The 16,703-nt window shown below is 39.2% G+C and overlaps 2 protein-coding genes across 2 annotated transcripts in view; one reads left to right on the top strand and one right to left on the bottom strand.

Moving 5' to 3' along the window:
* Positions 1-4,628, top strand: part of LOC107755075 (growth arrest-specific protein 2-like) — a 36,712-nt gene extending 32,084 nt beyond the window's left edge. The window contains exon 8 of the mRNA XM_016571731.1: positions 4,324-4,628. Coding sequence (XP_016427217.1) covers positions 4,324-4,533 — 210 coding nt within the window. The 3' untranslated portion in view covers positions 4,534-4,628. The remainder of the gene's footprint in view (positions 1-4,323) is intronic.
* A 2,013-nt stretch (positions 4,629-6,641) lies between these two features.
* On the bottom strand, positions 6,642-16,703 carry LOC107755074 (transmembrane protein 178B-like). The gene is made up of 4 exons (XM_016571730.1): positions 16,077-16,703; positions 10,048-10,161; positions 8,849-8,986; positions 6,642-8,633 (listed from the first exon to the last, which is right to left on the bottom strand). The coding sequence occupies exons 1-4, from the start codon at positions 16,453-16,455 to the stop codon at positions 8,383-8,385; spliced, it is 882 nt and encodes a 293-aa protein (XP_016427216.1). The 5' UTR covers positions 16,456-16,703; the 3' UTR covers positions 6,642-8,382.

The raw sequence follows: 16,703 nt of genomic DNA, 5'->3' as shown, positions 1-16,703 counted from the left end.
AGAGTTCTTCAAACAATGAATGGAGGACGTTGAATGCCAGCTTTTCTTTTTATTTCGTTTTTCCCAAGCCAATAAAGTGCAGAGTGCTCACAGGTGCAAAACATAGAAAAAATTCCATAGGGGAAAATCCCTTAAGAGTACCAAGAAAAATCCAACTTCAAAGTACAAAAACAAACAACCTTGGTTCAGGTATAACAATGATTCAATCAGAGTACTCCTCAATAGCTACTGCACTCACTGCACCCCAGCTAAAGACTTCCTGACTGCTTCATTACGTGAGAATTTATACACCTGGGTTCAACCATTTCCCAGAAGCCGTAATATCACATGAAAATAATATGAAGTATTAACACATAAAAGGATTAAACATCGAATAACACTATTTCCTTCAATACACCAAATATCAATAGCACAATATACCATAACTTCAATTTAGCAATAATTATAGAAAGTCAAATACAAGAACTCATAAAACAGTTTCCACCCCTTTCCACTCATACTTGGTATCTCCCACTCCCCATGATGCAACACAGCAAAGGTATAAAAAGGCTGACAAAAGTCCTTTCGGGTCTTTTACTCAGTTCAAGATGGCCGCCACTATGTATGCTGATCCAGGTAATAGCCAACAGTTTATAAGAAAAACTTAAATGTCCACTGGTTTTAGTGTTCAGGTGTGTAAATGTGGATGTGTGTGTGTGTGGGTATCATCCATCTCTCCACCTTGCTGACACATCAAGGTAAATAAAGAGTTTTAAAACCCAAGTATGTGTTTATGTCTTAATGCAAAAAAGGGCTAGGCAGAGGGAACAGAGGGCAGCTCTGTGACATTTCCCCCCCCTTCTGCAGACGACCACTGTCATCCTTAGTGTCGAACCTCCACCCCTCCAAGAACCGAGGTCGAAAAGCCCGTTTCAGCATTTACTTCCTCTGGGAAACGGGACAAAAAAAATCAGCAACCTTGTTTCTGGCTCCCGGGCAGTATTTCACCGTGAACTGGTAGGGCTGAAGAGACAAAGCCCATCTTGTAATCCGGGCATTGGAGTCCTTCATTCGATCCAACCATTGCAGAGCTCGATGGTCGGTTTCTAACACAAAGGGTCTCCCCAGAAGGTAGTACCGGAAGGAACCTGTGGCCCATTTTATGGCCAGGCACTCCTTCTCCACTGTTGAATAACGGGTTTCTCGCGGGAACAGTTTCCGGCTCAAGAAGGCCACTGGTCTGCGGTCTCCATCCACTTCCTGCACTAACACCGCCCCCAGTCCAACTCCAGAGGCATCTGTCTGCAGGATGAACGGTTTCTGGAAGTCCGGGCTCAGCAGAACGGAGTCTCCACATACTGCCTCTCGTAAGTCCTGGAAAGCTCGCTCACATTGCTCCGTCCAGACCACCTTGTTGGGAACTGTAGCTCTAGTGAGATCTGTAAGCACAGAGGCCCTGGCAGAAAAGTTAGGTATAAATCTGCGATACCATCCCAACAAGCCAAGGAAAGCCCGTTTCTTAGTTATAGGGGGACGGTACCTTCGGATGGTCGCTACTTTATCCAACTGCGGCCAAATGACTCCTCCTCCAATCACAAATCCCAAGTAGCCAATCTCTCTTTTGGCTATTGTACACTTCTTGGGATCGATGGTAAGACCTGCTGCCGTAATTCTCCCTAGGACTTGCCTCAGATGTTGACAGTGGTCTTCCCAGGTTTCACTGAAGATGACCACATCGTCCAGATAAGCTGCAGCAAACTCCCGAGTGCCTTGCAGGATCTGATCCATTAGGCGTTGGAAAGCCGCTGGCGCCCCCTGCAGGCCAAATGGCATAACCTGGAAATGGTATAGCCCAAAAGGGGTTTTAAAAGCTGTCAGTTCTTTAGCTCTGGCAGTTAAAGGAACCTGCCAGTACCCCTTGCATAAGTCCACTGTGGATAGATATTTGGCCCTGCCCAGTCTTTCCACCAACTCATCAATTCTTGGCATCGGATAGGGGTCTACCCTAGACAAGCTGTTAATTTGTCTAAAGTCAATACAAAACCGCAGGGTGCCATCCTTTTTCGGGACTAGGACAATGGGGCTACGCCACTCATTATGGGAGGGTTCAATCACCCCCATGGAGAGCATAATGTCTAGCTCATCTTTAAGCACCGTTACCAAGCATTCAGGGATCCGATAACTCTTCTGGCAGGGTGGTGTTGCCTCCCTAAGGATGACATCATGTAGCACCAGGTCAGTACGCCCCGGTTTCTCCTGAAACAACTCCTGATCCAACAGCTGCTTCACGCGGTCTCTTTGGGGCTGCTCTAGATGGGATACATCCACTGCTTGTTGGACGCAGCTGGTTGGAAAATACTGTTCTGTCAGTTCCTCTTCTTCCCTGACCACCTGAACACAGAAATGAGCAGCCTCCGACTCAGCCCTAGGGTGAAATTCTTTCAACAAATTAATATGGAAGATTTGCTTTTTCTTCCCCCGCTCTGGCATAAAGATCTCATAGGTGACACTGCCAGTTTTCCGCACTATCGTGTAGGGACCATGCCACTTAGCTAGCAACTTATTCTCACTGGTAGGCAGCAGCACCTTTTGGCCTGGCTCAAATGATCTCTCCCTTGCCTTCTTATCATACCACACTTTGAGTTTGCTGGGCTTTTTTGATGTTCTCCTGGGCCAATGATGTCATCTCTTCCAAACGCTCTCTCATTTGGATCACGTACTGGATCACACTGCAAGTACCATCCTTGGGTCCCTCCCACTGTTACTTAAGCAGGTCCAACGGACCTCTCACCTGTTGGCCATATAACAGTTAAAATGGGGAGAAACCTGTGGAGGCCTGGGGCACCTCCCTGTAAGCAAATAACAGATATGGCAACCATTGGTCCCAGTCTGCCCCTGACTTAGAAACGAACTTGCGCAGCATGCTTTTTAGGGTTTGTTTGAAGCGCTCGACCAAACCATCTGTCTGGGGGTGGTAAGGTGTGGTCTTAATAGCCCTAATCCCCAACAGTTGGTACACCTGTTTTACTCCGCCAGCGCTGGTCTTGCTTCACCATTACTTGCTCCATTCGATCGTCACAGGCTGCTTGTGACTGCAGGAGAACTTTAACCAGGCCGGCCAGTTCTGACACCGTTCCTTCTGTTGAGCCCACTACAGGAGAAGATGTTATGGGGTCACTCACACTCTCAGCAACTGTTTCTGCCACCTCAGTAGAGCTGGATGCCTCCTGACTTAAACCTGGCTGTTCTTGTAGCACTCTACCTCGGTCTTGTCTGGTCTTGGGTGGCATTATGATCCCACTTCTGACACCACTTGTCAAAGTCCCACTAGAGGTACCATCTAGAGTTCTTCAAACAATGAATGGAGGACGTTGAATGCCAGCTTTTCTTTTTATTTCGTTTTTCCCAAGCCAATGAAGTGTAGAGTGCTCACAGGTGCAAAACATAAAACAGCTGCACAAGGCAGTTAGCTACTTGTCTAGCTTTGATGTTTCTAAGGGGAAAGGCTTCGGGATACTTGGTGGCATAATCACAGATCACTAAAATGTACCTGTTCCCATTCTTACTTCTCTCTAGGGGCCCCAGTACATCCATTCCCAGGCGACTGAAAGGTGTGTCAATAACTGGCAATGGTAATAAATGTGCGGGTGCCACTCTCTTTCCTGAAGTCATCTGACACTCTGTACAGGTACGAATGAACTCGGTTACATCAGTATATATCTTAGGCCAAGTGAACCGACTTGCAATCCTTGCTAATGTTTTATGTTTGCCTAAGTGTCCAGCCCATGGAACAGAATGTCCCAGAGTCATAATGGTATGGCGCATTGATTCCGGAACTACTACCGCCTCAACTTCTCCTTTCACCTGATAGAGTATTCCCTTCTTCAGGATGTACTTTTCCTCCATTAAACAAGAGACAATGTCATTTCTTACCCCACCTACCTCAGACACCTTCTGGAACCAGTCCTGTAAAGTAGAATCTTTTTTCTGCAGTTCCACTATGTCCTCAGGGATAATCATGTTAAGAGGCTCTTTAGGTAACTTACTCCGCCAGCGCTGGTCTTGCTTCACCATTACTTGCTCCATTCGATCGTCACAGGCTGCTTGTGACTGCAGGAGAACTTTAACCAGGCCGGCCAGTTCTGACACCGTTCCTTCTGTTGAGCCCACTAAAAGAGTTTTAAAACCCAAGTATGTGTTTATGTCTTAATGCAAAAAAGGGCTAGGCAGAGGGAACAGAGGGCAGCTCTGTGACAAGAGGTTTAAGAGATTTTATTTTCAAAATAAAAGTAAAAAAAAAAAATTTACTTGTACTTTCTCTCTTGTGCTTTCTCACTTTTACAGATGCTGAATGATAAACATGCCATGGTGCGTGTTGGTGGTGGATGGGAGACCTTTGGTACGTACTTGTTAAAGCATGACCCATGTAAGATGATTGAGGTCGCTCGGCCTGGAACCAAAACCTGCAAGCCTAACGGCAGGTCCCTAGTCAAGAGAGAGCTGTCCCGGGACAGTTATCTGGTCGTAGGCACTCATTCCCGCTTCAAGAAGTAATGTGACTCAGTAACTGCTACTTCTGTTAAATCAACAGCAGGCTGATTTTTCTGTTGTTGTCTAGGAGTGAAGCAGCCCAGGTGGGTTTTTTTTTATTTTTTAAGGCAAGTGGTCCTCAACCTTTTGGGTCGTGACTCAAAAATGTGTCACAGGTCTGTTCTTGAAAAAATGTCTACAGTATGATTGTTAATACATTTCAATGTTTAGGTTTATTTTTAAAGAACATTCTGTTTACTTTTTGTATGATACACAATTTTGGTAATGTGCTGGGTTGGGTCACCATTTGATGTACAATCTAGCCTGACACAAAAGAATATCGACCCATATGTTTTATATAGGGTATATATCATATCTCATGGGTTTTGTTTGTAGATATTACAAGTTTTTCATCTCCCTCTGTCTTTTTTTTCCTTTAAATTTTAGAAGCATAAAGGGCAGGATGAATAATTTACTGGGAATTCACTGGGATTGATTTACTTTTTATTTTATTGTAACCTTTAATTCTGATTTATGGGTGTTGTATGCTCACTGTTGACTTTACAAAAACATTTCTGTAATGTATTCTTAATGAGGGTATAAGGTGAACATGTTCCACAAAGATCCTGTAGGTGGTGCCCTATATCAAATTAACCATATTTCAGTACTACACGTGGCATTACTGCAACATTACCTTTCTATGTATAAATTTGTCTAGAGCAGTGTTTCCCAATCTTTTTTTAGTCGCGGCACCCTTTGGAAATTTTAACAAACTTGTGGCACCCTACAAAATTAATTTTGTCACAATATTTGAATTTCTAACTTCGATATGATAATTTTAAAAGTATAGATATTCGGTACAACAGGGCAGAACTGCAGAATATGTCATACAGATATTTTTAATATTATTTAAAAATTTTGTCCATCAATAGTGGCAATCAGTAGGCTAATTTCTAATGAAGAGACCAATTTATATGACAGATTTTAATGTAGGCTTTTATACATATGTAAACATTATTTAATTACCATTATAACTAGCTATCTCACAAATTTTTGCTCACTCAGTGTTTTCTGTTTCTGAGGGCTATTGCAAACAGAAACAATACTGTACTACATCGATGTTTCCTGTCGGCTCATTTTGAGTGGACGTTGCGGTTCCGATTCGCATGAACGGTATAGGAGTGGAGCGACTGAGTGGAGCGCACACGCATGGAGCGGGATAATACGCAGAGTGTCACACCACGTGAAAGTGAAACCTTAGCGGTGAACTAATTTTCGGCAGCCGAAATTTCATCGACATCAGAAATGGATATTATATAATAGATGCTTTTTTGAACATTTTAGCAATTTAAAAATATTAAAAAAGGATTTTTACACGGCACCCCTGCTCTCAACAGACGGCACCCCGGTTGGGAAACGCTGGTCTAGAGTACTATGAACATAATAGCTATGCAGTATAGAAAGTGTATTAAACAGGACCCACCTGCCCCATATGCTTCCATTAATGTACTCAGAATTTTTATCATTATTATAATTTTTTTACACTGGGCATGTTAGCAATTAAGTCAAACCGAAGCCAAGGTGGGCTATCACATTCAAAACTATTTAATAAAAAAAATAAAAAAATAAAAAACTGCTGAATGAAATATAAATGAAAAGTACCCTCATGTTGAAATGCTACCAACATTTTATTTCATAAAATAAAAGTCATGAAAAATTTTTTTTACACAATCTAAATACACTGAAATTTATCAATATGACCGCATGCGAGACAATGATACTTGTTTTCTCCAGCTGTAATTATGAAAAGCCGTTCATACCCCCAAAAAAGTGGTGCTACTTCAGCTGCCAAAGAAAATGGCAGCTTTTCTACAAATGTCTCTCATATCTCCCCAAAAGTGGCAAAACACCTGAAGCTGCTTTTATTAGAAAAGCTTTTTACACATTGTTCTTGCGATCTTTTTTTTTTTTAAATCCTGTCCAAAACATTCACATTTCAGACTTTTCACACAAATCTTTTTGAAGCTGCTTTTATTAGAAAAGCTTTTTACACATTGTTCTTGCGATCTTTTTTTTTTTTTAAATCCTGTCCAAAACATTCACATTTCAGACTTTTCACACAAATCTTTATCTAAGTGGTGTTTATTACTTCTTTGCCACAATATTTTCAGTCAGTTTCATCCGAAAGTTCACACTCAATACAACACTTTCCCATCTACCTAAAGGGATTTGTTCTTTTGGCTTGGTTCATTTTATGTCTGAGACATAAATGTTTGTGCCAATCAGCTGAAAGCTTTACCCTAAAAATTACTGGACACCCCAGTTTCCCTCAAACAAAGACAATTTACAAACACATTCCTATTTCCCAAAATATGCACTCAGAATACATCCACAGTATTTGCCATCCTTAAAGTCTTACATTAACTATTGCGTTTCCCCATCCCCCACTGTGAATATCATCACCAGTATATTGTGCTCAAGAATTGATCTGGATTCTGTGGACGTCTGTGAGACTATGAATGTACATTTGGCAAAGACGTGAGGCATTGGTAAAGGATTTATAGTAACTGTGCTTTTCACAGTAGCATCCTCAATAAATAATACCCATTGGTGAGAGAAAAATAAATATGAATTATTCATAATAATGTGGAAACACTCACTTAAAAAAACATTACAAGATTATTACTAGATTAAAGCCTCCAGGCCTTTTGGGGTTTTTAAAATATTGTTTGGTTGGAGTCATCTAAGAACAAACATTACATGATGTAAACATTATAACTTGTTGCGCGTCATGTACTGTACCATATTCAACACTCTACCTGCAATCCATCTCTTGATTTCAATTCTGTACATTATGCGTTCTGTATTTAGACCTCACATCACTTTTTGTGGCAAAACAACACTGAGTTTTCTTCAAAATCTTCAACTTGCATGTGCAGCCAGAGCTTTAATTTTATCTTGACTATTCAGCAACATTCAGTTGTGGTTGGATATAACTCTGATTCTAATCATGTTGTACTCATAACAGCAATAAGGCTTCATGAGAAATGATGTTCAGAAAAAACCCCACAAACATTTTCATTAAGTTGGTAATTCACATGCCATTTAGTAATACATTTGGTCAGATTCCTCAAACCAGCTACCACAGACCAAGCCATGTCACCGCTCTTTACAATCATAACAAAGAGTGAAAAGGCTCCATTTGTATCCCAAGCATAATTTCATACAAATGTAGACCTGAAATCTAGACAAACCCATTTTTACGCATACAGACTCTCTGAGGCCATGGGAAGTGTGCTTCTCAAAGCTTGAATGACAGAAATACTTTTATCTCTCCTTTTCGTTGCTCCCCTCTTCACTCTGGGCTCACAATCCTCCACACCGTCAGTCAGCTATAAGAAAAAACGTGGATTTATTTATTTGTCCTCTTGATGTCTTTGAAAAGATTTCTGTGCAGTTGTGTGATTTTGAAAAGAGAGCACCATTTTATTATGAATCGTCTTGGAGAGAAGACAGCCGCCTCTCCGAAAATTTTCATTGGGTTTTTTTGTGCCACAAAGGACCAGAATGAGACATGTGAGACGGTGGAAGATGCTTGGTGGTCTGTGCTTGTGTCTCCATTTGAGTCTATCAGCAGTGTTCAGGTCATTTACAGACTTTAACCTTTTAAACAAATGGACGGTGTACACGAGTCGTGTTGACAACGGTGATCAACAAGAGCCCAAAAGCCACTGGAGTCATATGAACATGGAAAGAGGAATGATCCAGTCAGGATACTGCATGATGATGAAGAGGCCAGATGCTTTGTCCTTATGTAGACGCTGTATACATGTTGTGAAAACGTTGCTGCAATGTTGCTCCAGAAGTCTCTGATCAGACAGTTCCATTTTCGTGTCTGGACTTGTGGACTGTGGTGCGGGCCAAGGGGCTGCTTAAAGAAGGGGCCAGCGTGCATAAGAAACCGGCCAGCAGGGTGAGACCCAGTCCGCCCCAGGCACAGAACATGGACCAGCCATACCCATGACTGATGTCCTCTGGAAGGCCGTACAGGTAACGTGGATAACGCGACAACTCAAAGTTAATGCCCGCCACACACGTACAAAGGGAGATAATACAGCAGGTTCCTGTCAGAGGGGAAATTACTCGAGATGTATCATCAAACATTTATGAAACACCCTTTCTTTTAGATCACAAATATAGGATGCAAAGCTTTTGATCTATTTTCAAAGCACCTTCTTGTATTAAAAAAGCAGCCACTAGATGGCGACAAAATTGAGCAGTCGACTTCTAATCTGTTTGTTTCTCTCACACGCGCACAAACGCACACTCTGTCTCTTACCGCCCATGAGGAAGAGTAGTCCAGCTACATACTGCATGAGATCATGTTGTTGACAGCATCCAAGAACTCCGATGACCCAGCCAAAAAGGATGATAGAGACAGCCATGGCCACAAAACCTGCTGTCATCCTCCGGAGGTCTGCAGCACAAAACACCAACATTAAGCTCCGTTTGTTACCATTCAGGGCTTGCAAGCATCTAGTGATGACGTCTGTTGCATGTTAAATATTTACTTTTGCATTCTCATTCATCAAGGTCTCTTTTATTATTATTTCACAAACTACAAAGGAAGTAATGAAACAAATACAGCAAAAATCTTGCCAACAAAGCAACTGATTACAACTGTACTATTATTACAAAAAGCACATTTCAAAGCACATAATTTTGGCTCCACAGGGCCAGGTATATTATTGATTTGAAAAAAAGGGGAGGGAACTAATAATCAATGATAAAAGATCAGTTTTCTGTGCATATCACTTCTGTACATATTATTATTATACCCTATCTTGAACAAAGTAGTTTGTCTATTCATCACTACCATTCAAAAATAACATTTCTTGTTACCAATGTTGAAAAGATTTGTGCTGATTAATTTTTTTGTGGAAAATGTGATACATTTTTAAGGTTTCTGGATGAACAGGAAGTTCGAAATAATAACACACACACACAAAAAATAAATATTATGTAACTTTATAAATGGTTTTACTGTCACTTTAAACATTTAATCATTTAATGCATCCTTGGTAATAAAAGTAATAAATTCTTAAAAAAAAAAAAAAGATAGAAGTAAATGATCAAATCAAAACAAGAGGAGGGAAATATTCAGGCTGCCAGGCAGTATAAAATGTTTGACCTTTTTGGTGAAACAATGAATTTTTTTAGAGTACATAAGATCTCTAAGGCAGTGGCTGAAAGTGTGTATGTAAGATGTCTAGTATAAGGAGGGTTACAAAAGTATCATCTATCCATCCTACAAACCGTTTGTCCTCTGTAGGGGGTCACGGGCAAAAGTATCAGATTTTACCAAAATATTCCTACAACTAGGAAAGGATCAATTACAGTCTTTTCTAAGTAAAAAGTGTGTTTCATAAATATTGCATCGGAACAAGCACATCACAGACACAATTGTTTATGCAATAATGAACGGCTCAAACCCCAAGGCAGGAATTTTGTAAATCTGACACATGTAAAGTGACTCACGCAGGGCATGCCACTCATCTTGCCGGATGGTCTTGGTGATGTTGACAGGAAGGTTTCGAGGCAGGATTGAAGAGGTGTAATGATACTTCACAGAGGTGCATCTCTGAATCAACCCTATTTGAACAAAACAATGAATCAAACATTGTACAGAAGTGTACTCTTTAATGACATTTACAGTGTTTAGCAAAAGCAAATGAGTCAGAGTTCTGAGGAACAGCAGGTCTGTTGTGATCACAAAATGCCACAAGAGGCCCATGCTTGTATTCAATTTAATTAAACGACTTCCTGGAGAGCAATTAGGCACACATGATTAAATGCACAGGGTCATAAATGTCATAACTTACACTTCATGTTGATTTTAATCTCATGTAAAATGAGAGAACCAGGGTTTAAAAATAAGCATTCTTCATTTAAACGTTTAATACTGTCTATAGATCCCTCAGTATTTAAGAATACTTGAACCGCATGAAACTATCACTAATGTCACTGAAATAGAGCCTATGACTGCAAAAGTACTATTTTTAAAGGGAAGAGTTATGTTTGTCTAGCCAAAAATAAATAAAACGTAACAAAAAAAAAGCCAAACATGCCATGCCATAAGTAAATAAAAACTAACATGCAGCTAGGCCTGTCGCAATAATCAATATATCGACTTATCGCGCAATATATGTACATGACCTCAATAATTTTTGGTGATGCAATATATCGCCCATTATTTTTCCTTAAAAATTAATGTCACCATGTTTTGTACATTTCACTTGCGCCTGTGTCTTCTGCAGCTTCTCGTACATGACATGGTGTAGTCATGAGGTGCTAGTTCAAATAAAAAAAATGCTTCAACAAAAAAAGTTTCATCAGCAGATATGGTCTTGTTTAGGGATCTGTGCTGTTGTGCATACGGACATCTGACTGATAAGTAGTGATTGTGTTTTTCAGCAATAGTGTGCACCCTTCATTTACAGAGAAAAGAAGGTCAGGGAAAAATCTGTAGATGGAAAAATCTCCATACAAGTTCTTTGTGCATTTTTCTTTTTTTCTTGTTACTTTGCACGTTTTGTTAGAAAATGTTTATTTAGTATTTATTCAAGTTTTTTAAGGTATCTAATATTTTGATACTTAATTTCCATGATCTAAATATTCTTAAAAATTAAAAGTCATTTGGAAGTGTGTAGGCCTTCTTGCATTATTATGCTGTTACATTATGATTATATATTCAGTGGCATAAAATGGTCTTTAAAATGACAATAATATCGCTTATCGCAATTATTTCTGGGGCAATATATCGCACAACAAAAAGTTGTTATCGCGACAGCAGCAGTAGAAAGTTAAGATAGTAATTCCTAAACAGTATAACATTACATACTATTTTAATTAAAGACAAGCATTTGGTTGGCACTGTAAGATTTTGCGTCATCGTGAATGACATAAGTGTGAGTGTGTTGTGTGTGTGTGTGTGTGTGTGTATAGTACTGATTGCCTTCCTCACTCTTGAGAATCTTATGAATCCTGAACAGGCGCGTATAAACCTCAGAATAATTAACTTAAACTTCATGAAGCCGGAAACAGTCTACAGTCATTTTCTTTCATAAGGTTTCCTCCTTCTGGACATAAAACAGGTTTAATCTGATAGAAATTCAAATCTCCATCAGGGAAACCTCACATTTAAATCAGATAGCATGAAATGTTGCAATGAGGGTTTTTTTTAAGGTACACTTTGTGTTTTCTCCCCCACATCAACATTATTTTTAGCTTTCATCCAGCTGATGATTTGGTCTGGAATTGATTTGCATAAATCAGAGCAGGCATTCATGTTCTATTCATAAGTGTTGCAACGTGCGTGGTATGGTTTGACATTCTTCCAGTTGTTAGACTGGGTGATGGTGATGAAAGACATGGAGTGGTTTTCTTTTTGGATGCCTCTATATCTCTTGATGTTTTAGCCGTGTTGCAGTATATAGTTGTGATTTTGGTTACAGGGAAACTTTCTTAACACACATTTCTTTCAGATTCCCATGGAAGCCCTTTTCTGCTATGGAATAATAAAAAAAAAGGTAGCTGAGACTTTTTATTTCACAATTCAGACTTTTTTCCTTGCGATTATGGGTTTATATTTCACAATTCTGAGTTTATATTTCACAATTCAGACCTTTTTTTCGATTTTTTTTTTATATACATAATTTAAAACTTGCAATTCTGAGAAGAAATGTTTGAATTGGGAGATATAAACATGCAATTGCAAGAAAAAAGGCGCAATTACCCTTTTTTTTATTTTTTATTCCATGGTGGAAACAGAAAACAGAAAACAAAACAAAACAAAAAACAAAAACAGAATTGCAACATGTAAACTAAGATTTCAGAGAAAAAAAGTCTGAATTGCGAAATGTAAACTAAGAATTGTGAGATGTAAACTTGGAATTGCAAGGAAAAAAAGTCAGAAACAAAGTCTGAATTATGAGATATAGTCACAATTACCTTTATTTCTTAGCAGAAATGGGCTTCCCTAGATCCCCAACAATAAAACTCTTGAATTATTTTGAATACTTTCAAATTTTCTATACATTGTCACTCTAATTTGTTGACTGAACTTAAAATTGGAAGTTAAGTAAGCTTTGGAGCACAGAGAAACATATTAATTGTACATATTTCCATTCAGTCTACTCAAACAGTGAACATTACCAGAAAATGTCAAATGAAACGAAACAAACAAATTTCCCAAAGCATTTCTCAGCATTAAAACGAGTATTATAATGTGCAATATTTCTCTTGATGCCAGACATAAACGTTAGCATGGCCAGTTGGGTCAAAGTGAGACTAGTGTTTTCTAACTGATCATTTTGAACTATTAATTCTTCAAACTGCTCCTTAAATTATACAGAACTAAAAACAAACAAACAAACAAAAAAAGCAAGTGATGGCATCGTATTTGTAAAAATCCACTTGAACAATTAAGTCAAAAGGATTTCACATTTTAGTGGCTGGCATAAATACAACCTTTAGTATGCTGAAGATAGACTGAGGCCATGTGGTTTTGTCTGAGACCATAAGCCAAGACCAGGATCCAGACCACGGCACTGAGTTACGAGATCCACATGAATGTGGTCTCGATAGATCTCCAGACATAGCCTCGAAACTCTAACATGTACAGTAAACAGTATATATGTGCAACCTGAAGAATATTAGGAAACTTCTGTTGGGAGCTAATCTAGGATGATATTAATCACCTGTTTACACTTCACTAATAGCAATGATATTCTTCTGACAGATTTGATGATGCAGAAACTGGCTTTCAGCAGGATAAGTCAACCGAATGACTAAAACACACAACAAATTGGTTCTCATAGCCCATCGGAGCATGACCACATCCCGCTACATCAAAACACCTAGTTTAAACACGATTTATTCACCACAGAATATAAAGGACGAATGCTGCATGACTTGAGTGTGTAAAAATGGATTCTGCTGAGATTGTGGATTAGACTAAACAAGAGAGGAGAGGTCAAGGATAAAGAAAAGGATGTGCCGCCATTTAATAATTGTCTTTACAGAAACCGGACTGTTAAATTCATTCAAGTATTTTCTACAAAGGCAAAGGCGCAAAACGCATTGAGTTTGTTGCTGTACAGATCTGTGGTGAAATGATTTGTGTCATGTTTATCATATCCATGTGTCCAATATATTGTGACAGCTTGTTCTATGCCATTATTATCACAAACAGACGCATCAAAGACCGTGAAGCTGTCACAAAGACACTTTACACATTCAACTGCTCATCCTCTGCTGAAGAAAGTGCATATATCATTTGTGTAAACAATAAAAAACACAAAAGAAAACCTGTGATATCTGATGGAAACTACAAAGAGACTTCAAATGAATTGTTGAACTAGAGTTACAACAGATGAAAAAGAAAATACCCTGCAGATCAGATAAAAAAAACACATTTGAAAATTTGCACAGCACATTTTATTGATGTTAATGCTTTTAATATGAATTGCTACTGAAAATGACTCTTTAAAGATACTTGACACGTGACACTTAGTCTCATTCAACTTTTTAAAGCATTTTACATTTGGATAAGAGGACACATTGTGTACAGTAATCACTGGATTCAGTCTGAACAGTTCCAGTTCTGTAAGGATCATTTCTACTTTATTTTGGTGGATTTACGGTGCTCGGTTATTTTTTTTTAACCATGAAGACACGTAACCATCTATTTTGTACTGTTTTTACATTTAGGACCAAATATGTTTATTTGTTTAAGAAGAGTATTACTGACAATGAAGAACAATGTTCTGGCTGCTTTATGTGAACACAAAGATTACTGTGTTGATAGTGAAGGGTTGGTGAATAAACTGGACCTTAAATCTGGAAGCGATGTATTCCTGGGTGTTGGCTCACAGCCTAACACACCATCACTACTTCATCATTCATGACATCTACAGAGCCACTTAGGGTGACCTGGGATAATCAATGAACAAATTATTGATGAAGATATGATCAAGTGAGCAGCATTTTATCTCTTTGCAACCCAGCAGGAGAAAAGGCTACTGTAAAAGCTCACACTTAATATTTAAGGCCTGAACATAATGTGGAATGAGATCTGTACCAAGTGGTAGAGAGGAGTGCTGTAAGCCTCTTATATGAGATCAGTATTCATATGATGAGGGTAAGTAAAATATAATTATTTTGCTTAAGTTGAATCATCTTATTATGGATAATGTTATCTGATAAACTATATGGTCTAGGCATTCCTTAACTTATCTGAGTAGGTCAACATTTGTTTTACAAAACCAATACTCGTATTCAGTGGTACTCCATTTATATGCCACACTTGAACAGTGCATTTCACTGTCCTTCCTCCTGTAAAGACTGCTCATTTTGTTTTGTTTTCGTCAACCCTGAGCATTTCAATTACATGAGATTTAGAATGCATACATTACACAACACATCTGGTGCTGCTTTGGTTCTGTGTAAATGAGAACGCAAAGACTTTTAAAAAACAACAACTACAACAACAAAAATTCTTTATGCTCTGAAGCTTTGTGAGATAAGGTGCTTTTTTGGTAGGAAACCGTGAAAACAGTGATCCAATACACACTTCAAAAAAATAGGAAAATGCCTTTATTCAACTGGCTATTTAATGATAGAAAACATTTTAAAAGAGAGAACAATTAAAGGTCTGTAAACCCTCTTTTTGTTAAGATCTGTCATTCAAAAATACATTAAAATGCAAATCATACGAAAAATTACTTCAGTTCATGATGAATATGCTTTTTAGAAGTTTTCTTTTATATATTTTCTTTTTTTGTGGAGCTTAAAGTCAGAATCATCTAGATAATGTAAAAGCAATTATAGCAGAAATAGCTAAATAAATAAATAAATAAATAAGAAAAATTAAAAAAAGGCTGAAAGTCTTGAACAAAGAAAAGGAGGTTAGGTAGATTGGCATAATTCCCCATTTACTTACATTTAAATAGTTTTCTTTAAAAATATTATTTATATATTATTTAAAAAAACTAAATAAATCTTTCAAATGAGTGTGGTTTAACCAACATTCAGGTTTCCATGTCTCTTCTTCTAATTCTTTTTTATCATCTCAGACATCATTATTAATCACTGATCCATTCATGCATTTATATAGCACTGCAGAATTAAATGGTGTGTAAGTGCACCTTTTCGTGGTGTATAAGCAACTATCTGTGACACAGGTAGGCTGAATTCAGCACCGTGGATAGCGACAGTTATCTGATTAAGGCCTTCCATATTTCCCATTTACTATTGACATAGCTTTCCAACTAAACTTAACAACATAATTTAATAAAGGAAATGAAACTAAGCGGAGGTTAATGCCATGTAGGTAAACAGGAAGAACCAACCTAACCCAATGGCCAAGTGCATTGATAATAGTAAGGAAAAATGATCGTGCGAAATTTACCCCTGGATGAACGTCCACATCCGTTCCCTTCAAAACAAAACGGCCTGGAGCCCTGGACCGAGGCTGACAAAGCACCTCAAAACAGAAAGCAGCTCACCTTTGTAAATGAGATCCTCGGTCTCCAGGTCAAAGCCCTCGCGATGGCACTTTCTCCACAGACCGGAGATCGTGGAATTGAACTGGCGGCCACAGTGAGACTCCATGGCCGTCGCCGAAGCTGGAGCGTGCCGCTTCAGGCGTGTCTCCGTCGCTTTCCTCTCATAGCCCTTTGGAGGCATCTGGAGAGGCAAGTTGTGATTTGAGATGTAAATGTATCCGGGATCGTTACGCTTGTTTGCATAGTTCTTACAGCGCTCGCGATGCCGCCGAGCGTCCGTCTCGTACCAGTAATCGGTGCAGATGGCCATAGTCAACAAGACCAGTGCGCAAAACGCCAAGAAAAGCCCCGCGCTGGTTAAAATCTTAATGGCCGCCATCTTCTCCGCTCGTTGGAGAACACAGACAGACGCGCGGTCCTCCCTCGGCAGCCTTTGTGAAAGGCGAAAACACACCGAATCCTTAGCAGCTCTCGGAAGCTGACATGACCAGGCTCGACTCCAGCTCGATGCGATCTATTGTTGCAGAGCGCCCGAACAGATGTGCTGCTTTCCCACCATCTGTTTTGCTTTTGAGTTGAGGAGAATGGGAGAGATGGGAAGAGGAGAGGCGATGCGAGGACTAGGAC

Source organism: Sinocyclocheilus rhinocerous, unplaced genomic scaffold (assembly GCF_001515625.1).
Source record: "Sinocyclocheilus rhinocerous isolate Xijiao unplaced genomic scaffold, SAMN03320098_v1.1 scaffold591, whole genome shotgun sequence".
NCBI lineage: Eukaryota > Metazoa > Chordata > Actinopteri > Cypriniformes > Cyprinidae > Sinocyclocheilus > Sinocyclocheilus rhinocerous.
This window is presented reverse-complemented; position numbering and strand designations above follow the sequence as displayed.

What these genes read in the sequence shown, in the direction of transcription:
- LOC107755074 (XM_016571730.1), bottom strand. Translation starts at nt 16,455, where the DNA reads ATGGCGGCCATTAAGATTTTAACCAGCGCGGGGCTTTTCTTGGCGTTT. An exon ending in AGATGAGTGGCATGCCCTGC is followed by an intron (nt 8,987 to 10,047) that starts GTGAGTCACTTT and finishes TTTGTGCTGCAG; the next exon opens with ACCTCCGGAGGATGACAGCA. An exon ending in ACTACTCTTCCTCATGGGCG is followed by an intron (nt 8,634 to 8,848) that starts GTAAGAGACAGA and finishes CCCCTCTGACAG; the next exon opens with GAACCTGCTGTATTATCTCC.